This window comes from Aethina tumida, chromosome 1, assembly GCF_024364675.1.
Source record: "Aethina tumida isolate Nest 87 chromosome 1, icAetTumi1.1, whole genome shotgun sequence".
NCBI classification, from domain to species: Eukaryota; Metazoa; Arthropoda; class Insecta; order Coleoptera; family Nitidulidae; genus Aethina; species Aethina tumida.
The window spans coordinates 69810479-69834045 of record NC_065435.1 but is presented as its reverse complement, the minus strand read 5'-3'; the positions used below and the strand labels follow the sequence as shown (position 1 = coordinate 69834045).

Here is a 23567-nt window from a genome sequence, read left to right as displayed (position 1 = left end):
TGTCAGTTATATTTGTACATCAGTTTATCACTTTGACAGAAATTATTATTAGAAATAATAGTTTTCATTTAGTTTTGTATTTTTATTTATTTCAATTTATTATTTGGTTTAAAATTCCATTTTATTTTGTTTACACAATCAAAGGGCTCATCCACCAACATCGCCAGAAAGAAAACGTCGAGGGTTTCATTAGATAAGAAATTACTAGAAGAGGTCTGTGACTAATGTGTGCGAATGTTGGATTGGATGGTGTGTAAAAATGTGATCAAATCGTACCTGGTTCTGGAAGCCCAAGAGGTACTACGGAAAGGGAAGATCGATACTTACGACTATTGACTTTTAAATATCGCCATATGTCGACAAATTGTGTGACCCCCGTTTGTCGTAACCAACTGATGAATCGTCAATATATCGGTCAGCTGTCTGCAATTACCATCCATACTTGGTGCTTTCATTAATCCTGAGACATTGGCGACAACATTCGAATGGAGCAATGATCGAATGAATTGAAATGGTGAGTGGAATATAGTTATTTTTGAATCCCGTATTTGTTCAAGAACGATTGACACCTGTATATATGTTACATGAAGTATTAAGATAGAATCATCTTAAAAACTCAGTAAAATAATATATGACATTTCATTACTCCTTTTTGAATTAGATGTTTAGACAAGCTTATATTACAGTTTTACCTTTTTTCCCAGTTATTTCTTCAAACAACCAGAGACACTGAAACAATTGAAATAAAATGGATCTTTTGCATCAGGAACAAATTAACACCCTGATCCGGAGTACGCCAAGAGCATATGAATGTGTACCATAAATTAGTGAGGTTTACCTATACTCTATTGATTAAATTACGTGTTATATAATTCGTATAGAACTGAATTTAATAAAATAATATTTTAGTTCATTATTGACATGTGTACCAAATATCATTAATAAATATTAATTATTTACATTCCCTTTGAAATTTTCGCAGTAATTTGTAAATTTCATTGACCGCTTGTAGAATTGAAATGTCTTATTTCAGTAAAAATTTTCAAGAGAAAATAGTCACAAATAATATATACTGACATAGGTAAAAATTCACTTAATAAAATTAAGTTTAAAACTCACATTTAGTGAAAATAATATAACCATCAAATGAAATTCCTGGAGGCAATAAAGATTATTACTTTAAACGAACTGATCCCAACATGAGCGTACAAAAAGCTACGAGTTCCCGTTTATTAGGATGTTACGCCAGTCGCATGAAATTCATATCTCACTGCATAAAATAAAAAGTACATGTTTATCTTTTTAGTCTTTTATGACCTACTCTTTTAACCCTATTTTTTAATAGTAATGGAATTATAACTCCTATAGGATTGTTAATTATATTTTTAACCTACCTATTAGCAAAATTAAAATTTGTTCAAAAGAGAGAGAAAATGCAAAAATCTCATTTTATTTTTCTTATTATATCTTTTAAAATTTTTCAATTAAAATTAAGTTATGTTAAAAATATATTTTTTGATACAAATAAATATAAATTCAATATAAAACATCAATTTTTTATTTTCGATAAAATATATACATACATAAAATTTAGTACATTACATACTATCGATGATTGCTTGACACATCTTCTATGAGTTTATTCAATTCTGCTTGGAGCCAGGTGAGTGAATTTACAGTTCGCACTCGGAAGAGTATTAGGGCGAGATGGATGGTCCGAAAGCCAGCGTTTTAACATATCCTATGCCATGTTCGATAAGATTTAGGTGAGGTAGCCTCAGGGGATGTTCTAAGATCTCAGCACCCAGTTTTTTGATTCGTTCGAACACAATTTCAGAGCGATACGGAGAATCATTATCGTCAACTGGCCCATTGCAGCTTCAAGATTTGGTAGTATACCATAAACAATGTCTCTTGCGTATTATAACTAATTTATCCTCATACCACTATGAAACTCCCTTGATGTGGGTAAAATTCTTGAATTCTTCGACGATTTCGATGAACAGCTCCTCTGGGTCATTTGCGAAATCGATTATCACATTGTACAGCCCAGTTCTACTTTCTGTGAAATACAAATTTCCTTTATTCTGTCCAGTGAACATGAGACCTTCAAATCGTTATTACTTATAGTACTGTAACTAGAGCACTACGAGCTCCGGTACCTTTTTCTAGCTGCCACTTACAAGGAGGACGTTTTCCTTGGTTGCTACACTTTGACAGAGTCAGTTTGATAAAACCGAGTACTCAAGCGAGAAATAACACTTTGTGCAACATTGAGTCTATCTGAGACTTCGATCTAATTAACCCTAAATTCCAACGTTCCCATTGCTTTACCACTTTCATCTGGAGTTAATTTGCGTCTAAATATAAAACAAATTTCACAAAATACTCGTGCAAATACAACTTCAATCAAATATAAACTAAATGCGCATTAATTAGACGTTTCTTGTTTGAGACCCATGTTATTGTCACAATGTTCCATTGCAACAGTCGAATATAAAAAAGATTGTTAATAATTAAAACAAACAAGCTCATATTTAGTATTTACTAACTATTAACACTACTTTTCTTTACCTGAAAACTGTGTATTTTATTCTACTCCAGGATGCCCATGATATTCTAAGGAAAAATATGAAAATCAAGAAAACTTCTCGTTGTAGACATCGGTCAGCATATCTTAAATATTTCCTTTTTTACTACAAAATTTGTTTGATATTATTTGTTCTACCTGTTTCAGAAACGTCCTTCTGATAATCTTAATCAGCGGGGTATCTTTGTACGTCAAGTAAATTACTTTGTTCAAATCTCCGATCCTCTAATTCATGTTTCCATAACAGTTTCCTATAAATGTATCTCTTAATTGCTAAAAGAACTGAAGTCATAATTCATTTCACAAGCGTCCAATTTCTCCAAATATTCAAATTTCGCACGAGCCTGAGAGGTGAAAAAGGTAGCAATCATCTTCATTATAAAGGGGGTTTCCTTCGTATATTTCAGACTGACAGCATTCATCCGTCCATTCACCATATCTACAGTGTTCTTAAAGAGATGTGCGAAGAGCTCAAAGTACACATTTAGTGCGATGATTATTGTCGTTTGTAATAGATTTTCTCGTCGGTTACATGAAGAAGAATTTAGCATAAATTTGGCAAATGATCGCAGATTGGTAACAAAATTATCATCACATGATAACCGCACAACTTCAGTTGTTTCAGAATCATCATGGACGCGACCTGATGACCAGGCGATGGCCTCTTGTTTTACTTTATTCAATGTCCTCGGTATCTCCGGATATGAACAAGAACGAGGATGAGTGCTGAAAGTCGAAGAACTAAGTGATCTACGACTAGTTTACATTTGTTTATACTTTTATAGAACCTGTATTTACTAATTATAATTTTTGAGAAATTTGATTTACAAATTTCGTACGTTACTATAAAATTACACATAAAAGGTATATGATGAAATAGTAATCCATATAAAAATAAATATTAAATGTATACCTAAGTATTAAATAGTAATGCGAAAGTACCAGATGAAGAGTAAATTACATGGACAACTAAGTTATAAGTTAAAATTTACAAAAATTTAAATTTTATAAATAAAAATAACAAAGATTTTACTAATAAATATTATAGAAATAATAACATATTTTAATATAATTTAAATTTAATACAATTTTTTTCTTCGACAAGTTTTAAGATCACCGATTTTTTTTTAAATAGAAATATTATTTAGATTTAAAATAAAAGATAATAACTTGAAGTATATTATTCATTGTACTGATAATATAAAAAATAATATATTTGTGTGACTAGAATAAAAATAATTATATTTCTCATTACATTGTATATATTTTTCGAATTTCACTTAGATTTGGCATTCGTATCAATCCGGTACCTCATTGAAACCAAAAAGACTCACGCTACAACATATACAGCACTGGCAGAAAGTAGAGCAAATTTTCTTAAAAAATTAACACATTTTTATCATTTTGAAATAATCATAATTACTGAAATTCATAATTATATAAATTTGTTAATCTAATTATACATAGAAAAATAACTTTCATGTTAGAAAATTATAGAGCAATGTAAATATATATTTTTTTTTTATTAGTACGAAAATATACAAGAAAAATGAATATTTTGTGTAATATTAATTGTTAACGATTCCTTGACAACGTCAAAACCCATATCTCAATAATTTGGAAATTGAATGGGTCCATATTATTTTTATGTCTATATGTTTTTACTTGTATCTTTTTATCCGAAATCTTTTACAACTATTCTATAGGATTTAAATGAAGACATTAACTTTGTCACTTCATAACATAAATATCTTCCCGCTTAAACTACATTTTAACATATTTTGAACAATGCTTCGAACCATTATTCAAGGATATCCTTATAAATAAGTCCATCCATTACTTTATCAATTTTATGAAGGTGACATATACCGAAGCCAGAAAAACAGGCCACTATCAAAACTGATTGGCACTGAACCTTTCATTCCGTGGACGTCGTACGTTCAATAGGTTAAATTTGGATTTGTCGCTAAATATTACTTTTTCCAGTTATCCATGATCTAGAATTAATGGAATTTTGCAAAGTTAAGACGAGTCTTATTTTTAAAAGACAACAGCGGGTTTTTGACTGGTCTCTTGGTATGAAGCCGAGCTTTACACAGCAGAATTTAATAATTTGTTAGCCTACGCTTCTTGCAGAACATGTTTAGTTTGAATGGAATCGAAGAATGGAGTTATCTTGATATATCGTTTCAATTTGTTTTTCACCATTTTCATAAAACTATTTTTGGTGATAAATATTTAACCCTGGACATCTTACAGCAAGGTTTAAACATCTTTTGAAACACTGACACAAAATTTTACAAACATTCGTAGTACGTGATTATATTATATACTTTCTGCCATTACAGTACATATCTAGAAATCATATTGCAAATCATCTATTTTAAACATTTATATTTTACTCCAATTTTATCTTGAACACTACCGATTGTTAATTATTTAGACACATTAAAAAAAAGAAAATTTAAAGATTTTGATATTTAGCATCCTTCTAACTTTAAACTAATTTATTCTCGTCGCTCTGGCATTTGTAACCGCGTAAAAGCGTCAAAGCGATTGTTATTTTATTTCAGGTGGAATCGGTGAAATTCCTTTGTGAAATATGACGGTTATATTTCCATTTCGCTGCCACATTATTACGGGAACACGCGAATGAAACTAGACGTACTGTAGAAAATACTTACATTTGAATAAATGATGCAGTGTATCAACTCACCTGAAAACAATACATATAAATTTCAAATCTTAAATATTATATGTTAACATAAAATTTCAACAATTTATCGAAAATAATTGTGTCCGGAAAATATGACATCGAATGGCTCCAGCAATCCTTAATCTTTAGTTTGCCATTAAATTTGTGTTGTACCAGTTTAGTGAGTTTCTTTAGGTGGGGCGGGATTTTCTGAAACTTCAGCGTCGCCCGATGCAATTTGATGTGTCTAGTTAAGTCCACAGGTTCTTGAACAAAACTCATTATTGACTTGTCAAGACCAATTTCTCCAACTTTCCTCAACATCGAAACCACAAATAAATAAATTTTCTCTAGCGCAAACGTAACAAACCGAGAAGCATTTCAAGCACACTAATTTGCATTTCGTTGTTTGTTTAGGTGAAAAGCTATACTTTAATCAAAGATGAATTATGAATTCAACACCCAAGTGCTATATGACCAAACCGAATAGATAGTAAATGTAATTTAATGTAGGAAATTGGATATTGCCAAGCAATTTTTAAATTAAATGCAGCATCCGCAATGTATGTTACATACACCAAAAACGCATAGTAACAATACCATTATCTGTAATGTTCTATTTACCAAATACGGACGGTGTTTAACCACACCTGGTTTTGATTACTACGGATGGAGTAATAATTATGTCGCGTTGGAAACTAAACAAATTGGTACGTTATGTCGCCAATTACCTTGACAAAGTCGCAATGATAAATCGTTAAGCCGCCCTTAAAATTACACGATTAACTGTTGATATTAAACTTTACAGCTAGTTAAAAACTCTCGTTTTATTAGACGGCCGACATAAAACAATTTGATATCATTTGAACGTTCACTTGGTTGAAGCATTAAAATGGAAATACATTCACTGGAGCAAACAATAAGTGCATGTGACAAGAACTTCACTTATCTCTCCAGTTATCTGCAATGGAGATACTTCCACTTAACCGGAAGTTTGCTCAGCTCGTGCCCTCTGATATTTCCTATGTTTAAGAGTCTATTATCAGATTTCGGAGCCCGAGAATCGTTCACTTCAAATTCTAAAACTAGATTTTGAACAATTCAATTTTAATATAATCGATAAAATCAAAATTAAGACATGTTAATGTATGTAATAATAAATATTAGATCTCCTGTTTTCTATTTACGTTGTATTGTATGTATGTATATTTCAGTTCAACCTAATTTTTTATATAATCTTAAACTATTTTTTTTTTTAATTTATTATTCTAAATGATTTAAAATGTACAAATGTGTTTATAAATAAAATAAACTCGATTTATGAAAGAATAAAATATTTTACAGATTTAAATTTAGCTTCGTATAATTTTAATAACGTTTCGTAATGTTTTTAATAAAATAATAGTTTTTAACTATTTTAAATTTTTCATTCGTTATTTAAATTTTAAAAGTTTTTAACTCTTTTTAGCTAGTTTTTATAACTTTGTTATGTGAGTTTATACTTTTTCAGAAGTACATTTTTTAAATTTTATATTTTTTCATTATCGTAAATGATTTAACTCTAACTTAAATTTAAAGTTTAGCTTCGTATAATTTTATGAATTTAATGTGGTCATTTACCTTAATGTAATGCTAAAAACAAAGGATCATAAAGGTTAACGTAGCAAATAGTATAATTAAAAGAAAATTAAGATTAAATTTCTTCACAACCATTAATGAAACATTGATATCCTCTTGAAAGAGACATTATTTTAAAGTTATAATTAAATTCTATTCGAATTTGATTCTGTAACAATTCTAATATATTCAAACTTTTAAATTCTTGAAATATTTACACCACTCAGACAATAATGACAAAAACGTTCCTGCGGCTTTGGGGTCGAAAATTCCGCACTAGAAACCGCCATTAAAACCTGACAAAATTGATGTCACTTCGGATGCTGAACTCCATATTCCAAGTTTTTTCATTTCGCCCGAGCAAAGTTAAATAAAGTTGAACGTATCGGAACATTACGAACTTTCACCCACAATGGTGCAACATCTGGGCTGACTGGCTTTAATACTTTTTTATTTTCCTCGTAAATATGTTTTTTGCTTTCGTCTATCAGTTCCGAGAGGTTTTATACGCTCTTAAACATCTGTATTATGTGCGATACTGTATGAGTGATTTTTTCCTCTTTTATGAACTTCTCAATGATATATAATAACTTCTTATCAATTAATAATAATTATTTTTTCATTAGATAAATTGTGTGTTAGACAGGTTAATAAAAAAATAGTGCATACATGCTAATTGTTTGAGGTGAGGTTCCAGTTCGTGATACCAATAATTAACGAAATAATTGCGACACGATGGAATTAAGGGTGAATCGATTAACCCATCTCTCTATGGCGCATAACAATATCATAAACTAGACCAATTACTAGAATAATGCGACTTCAAAAATGGGTCAGGCATTGACTGATATTACGCAGTAATGTTAGCAATTACAAAAAGTACTCTCCGTCCTCTTGGGAAATTTAAACAAGATAAATGAAATTAATTTCGATTTTTTTTTAACCTTATAAATTGTTTTATCGGGTCAAGTAATGGAAAATGTAATTTAATAGTATATAGTTAATTAAACTCTTTCGAAATTCGACTTTCGGAATTAGGAAACGTTCCGAATATTAACATTAAACTTATTCTGTTCCATAAAAGCATACTTTTTTCTGCAAACAAAATTTAATTTGAAATTCGAACGTGCGGTGTATTAAAAAAAAGAATACAAAGAGTAGAATTGTGTTCTTTTTTAAAATTGACAATCAATTTTCCCTTTCCTAACGAGATGATCCCGGATTCGGCATTCGTTCAGTTATATTTCGTTTTCCAAATACCATATCGTGTGTCCTCATGCCTTTCAATTTAAGCCATACATGTCAGTATTATACGGTCATTTCGTGTTTCGCAGCTTCGCGTATCATGAAAATGTAATTTTATTCATGAGTTTCGCGATGTTTTCAGGTATCATGTTTCTCTGTCGAGAATTATTAGATAACGCGAGAAATATTAGAACGCAAACTCCGTTCAAATGAACCTAATAACCCATAAATGCAAATAGACTGGAAAAAATTGTAGATATTGTGTTGTGTACGCCTGCAATAAATTTGCCAATGATAAAACGTTTTATGGGTCTAAGAATGAAGGCATCTGTACTTGGGGAATCCTTGTTGGGGACCTTGAATGCTTTGAATAAGCATTTTAATGGTTTCACTTGTTGCACGAAGGCGCAGATGGTTGATTAATGAAAGAAAACTCATTCCATTAATACTAATTTCGGAACGAGCCTGTTTCCGAACGATTTATCATACTGTTTCTATATTGTAAAAGCTCGTCAGTCAGATATTGTTCATTTTGTTGATTTAGTTAGACGTGTAATTTTATTAATAAAACTTGCGGTAAAAATATGAAATAGCTATGCATCAATCACATAGTTTGCTGATGTAAATTTATACAGTATATTATATGCAACTCATGAATATATGATGTTGGTAAGGAAAGATTATTCCAATTTTTATTCTGTCAACACAAAAATCGGAGATTTATATTTCTATTATGCACTAAATATTAATCTAATGCAATACGCGGTCAAAAATCACTGAAATGAACAACAAACAATTGTTCTCGGATTAAAAGCACATTTCCGGTTTCATATGAAAACTTTGGCAAATCCGTCAGCAATTTCGCAGCTATAAATTAACTAAACGTCCTCCATATTCATCAGGCACTCTATGCAAATTGGTCCCGTGCACAATCTGAAAGCCCTCCGACCACCATAATCGGCCATTATGTCGCGTTAAGTTTGTCATACATCCCAGACAATGTCTGTTCACACGCCGGGCTGTTTTCCAACAATTCCGCTAATCTGAATAATAAAAACCAACCCGTCGTGCACTTCATTCCTCCCGCTGGAAAGTTTCTGAAGTAATCCTGGCCATCTGCAGTCTACATAATAATAAAAGTGCTACGGTTCCGGATTGAGTTTGTCACGTCCTTTCGAAATTCGTTCGTAGAAAGTTATTCGGCATCACGTTTCATCACAATGAACTGTTTGTTTGTCGATTTCTTTATACGGACTTGTCATCATGCTTAATTATGTCAGAATATTTTATAGTTTTATAGTTTCATAGCTCTATAATTTCTTCTTCGTATTTTCATAGTTTCATGGTTTCGTAGTTTATTAGTTAGTTTCATAGTTTCATAGTTTCATAGTTTCATAGTTTCATAGTTTCATAGTTTCATAGTTTCATAGTTTCATAGTTTCATAGTTTCATAGTTTCATAGTTTCATAGTTTCATAGTTTCATAGTTTCATAGTTTCATAGTTTCATAGTTTCATAGTTTCATAGTTTCATAGTTTCATAGTTTCATAGTTTCACAGTTTCACAGTTTCATAGTTTCATAGTTTCATAGTGTCATAGTGTCATAGTGTCATAGTTTCATATAATTTATATCTTAGATAAACTATTTCACTCTTTTTAAAATAAAATAACGTCAACAATATTTCTGACTTTATGTTTATCCACGTTCATCATGATGCCCTAAAATATCATTCTTCATAGCACATATCGACAACAACGCCATCGAAGATATTAAATTTTAAGTCGAGCTTGACAGAAAACAACCATTTCACCGTATCGATTTTATTACATCACTTGAGAAATTCATTTAAAAATAAAACCGAGGCACAATTGGATTTATGAAGCTTTATATCATTTTATAGCAGAATTATTACTTCTTCGCTCATGATTTATCTCCATTACTTATGTTTATATTTTACAAACTAAGAATGTTAAGTTCTATAGAAATACTCGTGGTACAATGTAGTTTATTTGCTTCGTTGAAACAACAGTGCTAACAATCAACGACACGAAATTAATTTTCCAACTCCTCAAGTATGTTTGGACTCAAACACGACGGAAAACCTCTTTGAAACCATTGCCGTTGAGATTTAATTTGGCAATAAGTTCTAAAATTTACTAAAACTTATACCAGATCATAAACTTTACAACTGAATATTATTTAGTAAGACGTATGACACGAGAAAATTAAATTTTTGAAAAATATTTGTATTTTTCAATGGAATAAAATGTTTTTTCCCCTAGCTGTCTGTAATATCCAATTTAGAGGGTAAAAGCTTTGTGAAGGCAATTCCAACCACATTTTCGGAAACGAACGTTCAAACAGTCCATTAACTTCTTTGTTCAGGCAATTAATGAATGCGGCGATAATCAAAAGTCGTTGTTAGTTTAGCCCACGTCTGCAATATTTTTATTTAGTACAAATGAAATTATCAACAGATTTTACATGTTTAAATGAACTGTCACGAATATAATTAACACAATTGTCCATAAACATTTCTTAAGTGCACCTTTAAAATGTAATAACAATTTACTTCATCTTCAGAACTTCCAACAACCCATTTGTGTCGAGTCCAAAGTTTACACTGTAGTTATTAAGACATTGTTACAGGTAATGCTCGTCCTCTAAAGGACAATTAATGAAGAGTGAACGATGAATACTTCAAAGAAAACGACAATAGACTGTTGAGTGCTTTAGCACAGATATTAACATTTTACAATTAGAAACAATGCATCCTACGTAAAACCTTCTCCATTAGTTTTACGACGCAATTTTTCAGGTTTATGCCTCGCTTAATATGCAGCAGGGATTTATATTTATTGCGTGCTATGAAAATTGAAACTGCCTGTTTTAAATATATTTAAGTACACAGTTTTATGGCGAAACTGGGTCAGCAAAACGACAGAATCTAAAGTTCAGTTACGGTTTTAGGAAACAACAATTACACGCAAGTTTATGTTTGTCGAATACAAACTTCGCAGTTGATTCGACGATTGCAAAGGATTGTAAATCGGCCTTTAATATTATTATTTATTCGTGGTTTGCAGTAAATTTCGTCGCACTGTTAAATGTGACCCCGTTTCCGAATTTATTTCCATCGTTTGAACTGCAGTCCGATTTGAATCTGAAAGAAGCGACACATAAATTTTACAATGGTACTTTATCGAAATTTCACTTTGGCTGTCTTCCATGTACATTGATAATTGAACCAGATTCTGAAAAACTTCTATATAAGATGGATGCAAAAACAAATAATTTCCAGTCATACTCTAATTAAATAGTATTGGTTATTACTGGAAAATATAAATGTATAATTCAGCGGCAGCTTCTCAGGTGAGGCAGTCTCACCTAGGAAAATGATTTTGTTGATGTTATAATGTTAATATTAAAAAATACATTTTTTTATATTTTTATTCTTTAAAATAGAATATAACTTGATACTTAAACTAGGATAGGAGGCTGATAGTTGTAAAACTGACAATTAAACTACCAATAACAGTTTTATATTAAAATTTAATAAATATTTTGTGTACTTCTCCGGAGACACTTTTAAATGCCTCTCTTCGCACCAATTCTATTCTTCTATTTCACGGCTATTGTTTCAATGGTAGGGGAGCTGAGGCGTGCCTCTAGCCAATGAGATAAGTCCGAACTGCGACACAAAAAAAGTTCCCGAACATTGCCAATTTTTCAGTTACAAAAACTATTTGTGGATTCAGTTGTGGAAAGGTTTTTAACACTGCATTTTTTTTATTATGATATGATTTCAACCAGTAATAACACGAAACAATTTATTAACATAAGAAATGTCATCGACATGGTGGAATTTTATTAAATAATAAAAGTCTCTTTCCAGTTTCAATTCCCATGACAAAATATTTGTTATTAAATAATTAAATCGTCCAATTCCTAATTTGATTACAAAAAATCGCGGAATAGTTATATATAAATTACAGTAGTGAATAAATTATTTTACTGGCCATGTCTTTTATTTTCACAGGATAGTGAAAATATTGTTTTTGTTTTTTTATTCTATATATGAGGTGCCTCCCAAACTCAAACCTCACGAGCAGCCACTGATATAATTATAATTAACGAGAGCATAAAACAACAATTCAGAAAAATTTTAGTATTCTTTTATTCTTGCAATAATTCTCCATTTAAATGTCTATTTAAAACAATTTCCAAAGACTCAAATATTATATAAAAAATAACAAGCAAACGAAGCGAAACAATTTGAACTCCGGACATTTAGTCTATTCCATATGGAATTTCTGTGAACCCAGTAAATATACAAGTGGTAACCGTACATGCAAACATTTATGTATTTGAAATTGCGGCCGTTGTGTAATCCGCGTCCCGTTTTCGTTATATTATTAAGCCTCCGCTTTTTCAGATTATCCACGATTCAATGCACTTCGCTTCGTTCCCAATTTTTATTGATCCGATCAACAAGTATTGAAGTCTTGCGGCGAATTGTTGGGAACTAATAAAAATTGCCATCGAATTTCTTCGATTTGAAAAGTTTTTCAATTCTAAAGCATAAAAACTAAAATTAAAAAAATGGTTTACTTAAAAACTGGTTAAATGGTTTACTTAAAAACTTGTTAAAATATATTAAACGAAAATTTTGATTAAATCCATTCTGGAAGCATAGTTTTGTGTTTAATATTCATATAGACACGGGATAGATCAATCTCGTTGCTGGCAAGATCTAATTACATGCTGATGACTCCATTGACGCGAACGAATTGTTGGAACGTCGGAAGTTTTATCTCACCTTCCATTATTCGAGAATTCCTCGACGTGGCCGAGACTTCCCACTTGATTGTGTTACGTTTCAAATAGTTTTTGTCTGGCTTTAATAAAGTTTCCCGGTTTCGCCAAACAGGAAAGTAAACACTGGTTCGGAGTGCTTTAAAAGAATTGTTTTTTCACGGAGGATCGAATTAGGGATGGATCATAGATATATCGAAGGAACTTTTTCTAAAATTCAATGTTTTATACTTCTAGGAAATGGATAGATAAAAGATTATGTTACTATATTTCTTTTTTTCTTACATTGTTTTAGTGTAATTAGAGTGCACTATACACGAAATAATTTTTCATTTTGACCCTTAACCTTGAAATTAGCAAATTTGGGTTTTAAAAAGGAGAAAAACACTAATTTATTCTAATAACAAATAATTCCAGTATTTCAAGTGATTGATCAATAGTTTCAATATTTCAAGCGTAGTAGACCAAGATCGCTTTCTGAATAACGATAACCCGTGTTACCAATAAGTTCACTTAAAGTGGATATTTTCGAATGGTATTCAAGTCATTACCTCGTATAACGAGAGTGTATTTAATGAATGTGAATATTTCAGAATGATTAACGGATTGCTGTAAAATATCAAGGCAATTGGAATGAGCTATTGTAATTAAAATATTAATTAATAATAACTACCTGTCCGTCTTTTGATGAGAATAATTTGAATTATTTCAAAAATCAGAATACCAATAGTATCATATTGCAACAAATATATTATCAAAATATAAGTATAAATAAACAATAATCTTCTATAAATGAAACAAAATCACCAACAGAACTTTTAAACCAATAATTAATCAAATATCACCAAATTCTTTAGGAAATTACAGGATGGTGGTTTTGAGTATAAATTTATATTTGAAAATGATCCTACACTCGATTATAGTCTGGGTCCACTGCATCCGAGTAATGTCATAACACCACGTAACACCAAATTTATTTAAGTCGCAGTGTGAGATCGAACATTATCATCCATAAAAACGAAAGGTAATCAAATTCTTGAGTAAATAGAATAACAATTAGTTGAATAACCAGTTCTATATAGTCCCAGATTCATAGTTTCTCCATTTAATATTAGAAACTCCGTGTATGTCTGTGTGTATTGCATCCACACTTTTACAGTACCATCTTCAAAAGAAAAAATTGGAGTCATGTTTTCCTCATAATATCTCTCACCACGTCATCTCCAGATACAGATATCGAAGTAATGTAATGTGTACTCATCTTGTGAACAAACAATTACATCATTCGGTTGAAATCCATAGGCGATGATCATTGATCCATGCTCTGCGGGCAATCCGATGCTCTGTTTAACAGACTCTCTCCAAAATGTTTTCTGGCTCTAATACCCTCTTTATGCAACCAATTTCCATTGGTAGACAAACTTACACTGAGTTCAATGTTTGTACGAAGGCTGTATGTAGAGAATGTGCGATTTCGGCTAGTAGAAATAATCAGGTCGTAGCTCGTTGTCCACAATTACCATGTCGTATATTGGCATTACCAGTTTTCATAATAATTCCAAGCTTAACTTATTATACTTTATGAAACATTATAAATTTGAGCTATATGTTGACTGAGATTGTCATACTCCAAAATTAAATGGTCAAAATCACAGTGAAATGTCTCAAAGAAAGTTTTCTTTTACTGTGCTAAACAACAGATAAATTAAAAATGTACCGAAGAACAGGTATTCAAAATCCACAAAACGCATTTTTTTTAAATTTTACAAGAAATAGAGGGCTTCAACATCAATGAAATAGAAAGAATATGTCTAAACTTCAGGCAAGAGCAAATGATGACGAACAATCACTGGTTTCTACCAATAAAAAACCTAATTGTTTATTCTGTTCATTTATATTTGGGCTTGAAATATTTATAATTGAATAAACTACCGATTAATACTTGCTGCTTATTCTGGACTCCACATCAAATAATAATATTTAACATTATCTATGTGAATGATAAAAAACAAAAAAATATTCATATTTATATTCAGCGCACCCTAATTACTCTAAAAATATATAAAAAAGTTTCTATATTTATGCTCAAACAAGTGTATTCCAACCTAACACATAATAACCTAATCAAGCCTAACCTAACCTTAAAATTATAACATTATTAGAATATTCACTTGGTTTTACAATAATGACTGCATATACTTGTAATAGTAAATAAATGTAATTATATATTTAAATTAAGATTATTTTAATTTAGATGTAAAATCATCAATATTCGATGCGCATTTCTACATGGACTGCTAATTGGAAATGCTTTTTATATCTTTTAGGAACATGGCATTGAAGGCACGTTGCAATTTCGATTAGTCATGTGGATAATTGTGCATAAATTGCATTGGTGGCAAAAGGACCCGTTTCTCATCATTATACACACACATACATTGACTTCCTTTTAAAAGGTGCTAATGGTTGTTTAAAACGAGCACGTTTGCAAACCCGTGAAACGGAACAATTGTAAATTTAATTACTGACCTTGTTCAAATGTATTTCAGACAATGACCAATTACTGTCAATGTTCGGTTTGTTCTTGCTTATCAAAACGGAAACAGTTTCAAAAATTTTGTGAACCATAAAGTTTCGTTTAAAAGAAAATATTCCGTAAAGGTTCAGGTATGTTAAATGAATATCATCAAATATAAAGTAAAACATAGACGTCCTTTTTAAAATGGAAATTCTTTATACACAATAAGGTACTTAAAAAAAACAATGGAAGTTAAATGGAACGAAAACCAATCGCAATCAAAATAAAATACTTATCTACAAGCTATTAGATTTTTTGTGCCTTCCGATTGAGTTTCCTTTAAAGGAACCCAGTTATCAATTTTGAAACGTTCCGTAAAAATCCTTTCTTATCGGCAGAATTCACATTGCAAAGCCCGAATAATCCGTCCAATAAACTGGGAATTGTCTGGTCTGTAACGCACTGAATTATTAGATAATTTATGTGGCTTTAATAACAGTTTGATCCGCACGTACTTGTGCCCATTGTTAATTAAATTAATTCCTGTCACCTGCAATGAAGCATTTCAGTGTTCGTTATAACAAATTATGTAGGCTTCATGTTTGTAATGAATTACTGGAATACAACCATAATGTAGATACAGAATATCCAGGACAAAGTTTCGCAAGTTTTAATGAACAACCCTAGTCATGAGTTCTAACTCGATTACAGACAAAATTAATTCAAACTGACTGTTTTTAGGTACTGTCTTATTCGAAGTTAATTATTTAAGTTTTACAACGTATTTGATTTATTAACATTAATAATTAATTAATTATAATTAATTCGTTTGTGAACGTTCACAGTAGAAAATTAAGTTTTATCTTGATGCATTATTGAAATAAACCAGTGCGGTAATGAAGTGAGTTTTCCGGTTCTCAATTGATATTTCGGCGGGACACTCTATAAAGGCTCCGATCGGAATTTCAATCGAGTGGCGAAGGACTGGAGAATTTCAAGATCGTCCACCATTAATTTCTGATAAAAAATCTCGAATCGATCCCTGAAAATTTCTACTCTACGTAGGGTGATCTTTAACAAAATCATTTCCTTATCTCCTCCAGACTCTTATTCGCACAAGGAAATTGTGAAAAATTAATATTTTTTAATAATAACAGCAATATTCTGATTTTTGTCGAATAATTATATCAACATTAACCAATTTATAGACATTGGATAATCTTTAGCGAAATAATTTCTTTGTATCTTTTAGATTCTTATTCAGAGAAATTAATATTCTAATAGTAAAAACAATTGTAGAACATTTTGAACACAAATTATTTGCAAAGAATTGTAGACAAATGTGACATAAATAATATTTTGTATAAATTTTTATAGTTAATTAATCTATATTTTCTCAGTTTTAGACTCTAGACAATTTTATAATTATTTTTAAAAAGTTATTATAACAATATATTACAACTTTACTACTTGATGTGTTTTTATTAGAAATCAAATTTTTGTATTTTCGTTATTTTAAATATTTTTACGTCCTATAAAATAGCAAATGTTTTTGCTTTGTAAGAAATATTCAATTTCAGATTTTTGTATTATTTAATATTAGAAGAACCATCAGTTTTTTTACTTTTAAAAAAATGTAATTTGGTAATTATGTACTTAAAATTGATTTTTTTTATAATATTCTTATAGAATTTTAAATTTCTTTTTTGCCTAATTTTAATTAAAAAAATTAGCTTGAAATTTTTATATACATAGTGGACATAATTATAGCAACTATATTGAAAATATAACCTACTACTTGAATTGGATGCCAGAACCTATAATGTTTATTATTTTTATTGTTGTTGTGTCTGTTACACAACTGGTCAATTTAATTTATTTTTTTTTTTAATTGTATATTTTTTATTTCTCATTGTACAAAATTATAGTGATTTTTTAATCTATTACTCTGTGAGTTTTTTTTTAATAGGGGTCTTTTGTTTATTATAATTATTTAATCATTATATATATATAATAATTATTATAATTGGTCAAACTAAAACTGTAAGAAAAATTACAATTTCGAATGACCAAAACCAAGATAAACAAGAGGAGATGGCTAAAAGTTTATGACTAAAGGATAATAATTTAATAATCATTTTCCGTTCGTTAGAGCAACTGGCAAGTGGTAGCAACAAAAAAAAAATTATCTAAATTCGAAAACAAATAATTGGAATGTCAAAAAACAATATTATCGTCAATTGAATTGCTGAAATTAGTTCAAAGAATGTGAGAAAATTGTTAGTAGGTGAGGGTTTGTTTGACCCCACACCTACAAGAGAAACTTTGGTTACTAATAAAGTATGAAAGTCTTTTAAACCACAGAACAGTGAGTTTTTTGTCACAATCAGTCAGTCTAAAATTAATTTATAAAAAAATGATGGTTCTGCTTGTGCAAATATTTTACAAAATTACACAATAAGTGTTTAATAGACTGATTATTGTACAGAGATATACTAAAAAACAATTTGCTTCCATATCTATGAAGAAAACTTAAATACAAATCCAAAATTGTGACGAATTGGTGAGACTAAAGCATCAATATTTTGTCTTGTACGTCCCAATCTCCAGATATCAGCCTTATAGAAAACATGGGAGATCATGTTTGTAACCAAATTTGACATAAAAATTGTAGAAATTTAAATGAGCTCATCACAAATTTGAAGAAATATATATATATATATATATATATATATATATATATATATATATATATATATTCAGAAAATGGTCGAGTCTGTGATACGTAGATGGATCAAAATTATAAAATAAAAAGGATATTATATAAAGTGTTAATATTAAATTCAGTAATACAAACTTAATCATTAATATCCTTTCAGAATAAAATTTACTATATTTATTCAGAAAAATATATATAACATTTTACAGAATAAAAATATAGTAGTTTTTACAATACTGTATAAAACAACAATAGTAAATTAATATTATTTTAATAGTGCACATTAATCCAATAGTTGCTATAACAGTAACCACCACTGTAAATTTTCTTAACAAGTGAAATAATTTGAATTTTTTTTTTTGAGTTAAAATTAACAAATTGTATAAAATATTTTCATTCATTTTAAAAATCAAAAAAAATATATATATATTTTTTTAATTAAATTTATTTCTGACACTGGGCAATTTGTTAAAATTATTTGTAAATAGAGTCGTATTTTGACAACTACAACCAATTGGGCTTTTCTACATTCGACATATTCAATAAATTTCAAAATATCTATAAATAACTATTGAAAATCAATTTTCTTCAAATTATCAAAAATTTAACTTATCGAAGTTAGATTATTAGTAAAGAAATAATTATATATTTCAATTAATATTTTAAGCATATATAAAGTAAAATTTCGATAACTTGATAATAGTCAAGTCATATTAGAGGGCTGGTAAAGATAAATCTAACAAAATTCTTTTTTTGTCTATTTTCTATTCAGACAAATTTAAATTGTAGTTTATGTTTTTCAAAATACAGCAAAAAGATTAGGATAAAAAATTGTCGCAAGTGTTCCAAGATTATTTTTTTTTTCTAATTTATTAATTAAGATATTTAACTTCTCTAATAAGCGGACCCCACCTTACAAACTTTTGACTTTTTTTTATATCTATTCGATTAGTAATTCAATTCGATGTCTTCTCTAACTCAAATTTCGACTGTATGTTGATATCGGACGAAAGTTTATGATTTTAAAAGTTTTGTTTATTTGTTATTCGCATTTTGATAACAGAAAGTATATCTATTGGACATATTTCTTAATAAAAAAACAAAACCCGAACCACCCAAATAGTTGAAAAATACCTGCAACGCCTGTTCCCCTTTAATCCACATCCACTTTCACATCCCATCTCAAAAACCCTTAGTTTCAAACATAATAAATCGTAACTCGAACCAAAACAAAAGCAAAAATCTGAAACGAATTGCCGACCGCCGATAAATCGCAGGAAGTACAATTAATAGGATGCAGCCGGAAAATTACCGGAGTGAATGTTCTGTGGCTTGTGACCCGGGGACAAGACGTTCGACGGCACATCTGGTCGAGTCACAAGCAGATTATTACGATCCACCATCGAACGGAGTACATTTGCAAGTCTGAATGTAATGGGGAAATCCTTTTACTTCGTTGTGCACCCGTCGTGCCGGTCCGAAAGATAATTGACGCCGCCATTGTGGATTATATGACGCCTGTTTTATGACGAGCTCTTCGGCTAGTTGACTTTTTAAGTTCCAACTCAAGGCTAATGCGAATGTGTGCCACCAGTGCTTTAATGTTTAATTTAAACGATATTATTTATTAGTTTAAAACTGTGGCATCTACTACGAATAATTTAGTCTCCATTATTTAAAATTATAAAATTTGCTGTTAAAACTTATTCGAGCGCAATAATGTATCATAATATTCTTAAAAGTTCTGGTTATCTATGACGGTTATTTGATAAATGGGTCTAAGATTGTTGAGCTCGCGAACTTCAAGCAGCGCCATTCGTCTTTGTTAATGTTTCGGAATTCCTTTTCGCATCATAATTTTTCCAGATAAGCTTAGTTCGCGTTTACCTGATAAACTTATATTACATGAAATTCATGTATAATAACATTCTGGTACAAATAAGATCTGTTCTAGCGTTAATTCGGTTCAAATGAGTCAGAATTTATGCAATGTGTGAATCTACTTAGCTTGAAAAACTTTCACAACGATTGAATAGGAGAAGGGAAAAACTTTCCCACTCTCATTTCATATAAAACTACCTGAACGGAATAAATCCCAGGGCAGTTACATAAAACATCCTCGTAAACTAGTGGTCTACGGGCCTATTGTGATAAAAGTAATGGCCTACAAAGCTGAAGGATAAATGGAAGACCTCATTTCTTACCAAGATTAGAACAATGGAAGTGAAATTAATATATCAAATGTCATACGCCAGGAATTCAATTACAATTTTGCATAGGAATTATCTAGGACGAGCTTTTTGTGCGAGGATTCTATATTGTAATTTTACTTAAAGTTACACGTGGATTTTTCCGAAATTGTGGCGAATGCGCTTATTCTAGAGGCAGACACGTTAGTAAAATATTTTCAAGAACGATGAAACTAATTTTTTATATACGTTAGCATTCAATTATCTTAAGTAAAATTAAATATTTACCTTATCGAACGAATTTAACGTTATTAGATTTAAAATTATGGCGAATGCGCTCATATATACAATAATTATCACCATTAATATATCACCATAACTTTCAATGTATTTACTAAATACATAAATAATATATATATATATATATATATATATATATATATATTATTTAGTGTCGACACATTTTAATTTGTGTGTATGTGTTTATATCAATTTCCCAGAATAGTTTCGATGAATTTCTACACCTTTACTTTTAACATGAAACGTACAATCAAGGAAAAATACTAACAGACTTAATTAAAAGAGAAATATCTGAAAATAGAAGTAATTTTTTAGAATTAATAGAAATGTTATGTATATATATATATATATATATATATATATATATATATATATATATATACATATATATATATAACTATTTTTTTCCTTTACTGTTTACTGAAAAATGATCACTTATAATTATCGTAGTCAACAACGTTTATTGAAACTCATTAAAATATGGTGCATATTTTATGAGCGTAAAACTGAAAATAATATAGGAGACTTGGAAACGATTTCAGATGTCCGTTACCTGTTGAATGTACAACATTCTGTGTATTTACAATTGATGAAGCTAGAAACGAGACGTGAAGGTTGGTGGTTCGGAACAATTATGAAACAAATACAAATGTAGACAAGCGTGTCGAATTGCAAAGAAAACACCCTGTACAAAACATCGAAAGCTCATTGACGGCATAAGCATGGTAGCAATGGACATCCAGAACAGGAACCTTACCCTGCGCATAACCCTTAGAGAAAAGGACGAAGTCTTCATCTTGGGGATGGAGGTTAGCTACAGATTTGGGAGTAGATGGTTATTTAGGAGCTGTGTTGGGATGCTGACGGTCGTCCGAACGTTGCGACGTCACGACGCAGACTGACGACGGCGGTTGGCGGTTGCGTGTGATCGGATCGGAATCTTTCCTCTTCTGATGGAGGCATCTGTCCATCCGACCAATGGTGGATGGATGTGTGGTAGTTCGGTCGCCGTTTTCGCTAGAATGCTTTCTCAATACGTTAATGAGGTTCGAGACGGGGAACAGATGTGCAACAATTGGCTGAACATCCCGTAATTCGCGGTGTATGGTTGAAACATATTCAGGATAATATTTCAATTATAATAATTAATCATTAATAATTTCAGATACAAATAAATTCATTTCTGTTAGTTTCTACTATGTTATTATGAGGAGTATGTTTTATTATTTATTATTAAATTATTATAAAATAATAGTTTAAGGTCTCCTGTTTTTAAACATCATTAATTATTGCTCCTAGTACTAGTTTTGTTTTCTTAAATTAATGTGTATATATATATATATATATATATATATATATATATATATATATATATATAAATATATATATATATATATATATATATATTTCAGGTTTCTAATAGTGAACGTTAAGTTTATTGTACTATTGTACTGATCCATACATAATTAAATGACTAAAAAACTAGAAAATATTATCATTATAGTATCACTTTATTTTTTATTAAAAAATATAATCAATTTACAAAATGATTGAAAACATGGTGAAAAAAAACTGTAGAAATAAATTCATTTAAAAATAATGTTCAAATTTTAAGCACAACCTTGTAATATAATACAATTTAGAACATTTTCTCATAAAAACTCTAATTTTAATATAACGCTAATTACAAATTTCACAAAAATGATAAATTAATGAAGATTGACGTTTTCAACAAATTCCATAATTAAGTATAATATTTCGATACACTTTACTAGATTGAATATTGCGAAAATGTTAATTAGAACATTTGAAAATGTTAGAATTGAAAATCAATTATTTGCACTCTTTATTAATCCACATCCACCTTCATCAACAACATAATATTTAAATGATATTGGCAGTTTTATTATCAATTTACGAATTAATACTTTCATTGTTCTCAACCAATATTCAACAATAACCATTTTTCTAATATAAAATATGTCTGAAGCCACTGAAAATATCAAATAAGTTATTTTGGTAATAATATATGTATAACATTAATTAGACGAATATTTTTAGACATATGACTATTTAATAAATGATTCTGTAATTTTTCAGAATAATTAAACGAGTAAAAGGAACATTTATTTCAATATAAAAAATGAAACTCTAAAGAAGTACCAGTGTACAATTAAGAAAACTTAAAAAAATAAACTAAAAAATAATATTACATACATAATAAAACACAACTGCAATGCAAAATCAAATTGTTTTAATCTTACGTTCTACAATCTTAAAAAAAAATTTGATAAAGTACATAAGTTACAGAATGACTGACAATAATGGGAAATAATTTAATTAAAAGTACTGTTCAATATATTCTTTTTATTAACCGCATCAACCACTTAAGGGTTATTAGCGAATATGTATATGTATATACAGTTTTACATTATATCTTATTATACATTTGAATCTTTTAGGTATTTTATTAGTGACTGATAATTTGTCCTCTAAGATTTCTTGAATAGTGTTGGGTATGTCGTTTTCTGTTCTTTCTTCTCGAAATTGTTCACATTCAGTCAGTATATGTTTTACAGTTGGTCGATTATGACACATCTCGCAAAACGGTGGTTCTTCGGCGGTTAGAAGGTGTCCATGTGTGAATTTTGACTGTTCAAATTGTACAATAGTGTTCCTCACAAATTAAATTAATAAAAATGGACATTTTTAATAAATTCCTTATTTAAATATGTTATTAAATACAACTCGCAGACTGAAGAGTTCCAAAAAAAGCTATTAAAACTTCTAAAAATGTTAAATTTAATTTTGTGAATAATATTAATCTACTTGAGTACATTCGGGAAAGAAGTAATACAGCGCAACCTCAATTCAAAATC

The 23567-nt window shown here is 29.7% G+C and overlaps 1 protein-coding gene across 2 annotated transcripts in view; it reads right to left on the bottom strand.

The window, feature by feature from the left end:
- The window catches only part of LOC109608862 (calmodulin-beta), a 91501-nt gene extending 69936 nt beyond the window's left edge, over nucleotides 1-21565 (bottom strand). The window contains exon 1 of one of the 2 annotated variants that reach the window (XM_020025414.2): nucleotides 21446-21565. In XM_020025414.2, coding sequence (XP_019880973.1) covers nucleotides 21446-21484 — 39 coding nt within the window. In that variant the 5' untranslated portion in view covers nucleotides 21485-21565. The remainder of the gene's footprint in view (nucleotides 1-21445) is intronic. The other variant, XM_020025416.2, reaches the window with a different exon arrangement.
- Between the last annotated feature and the right edge of the window lie 2002 nt (nucleotides 21566-23567).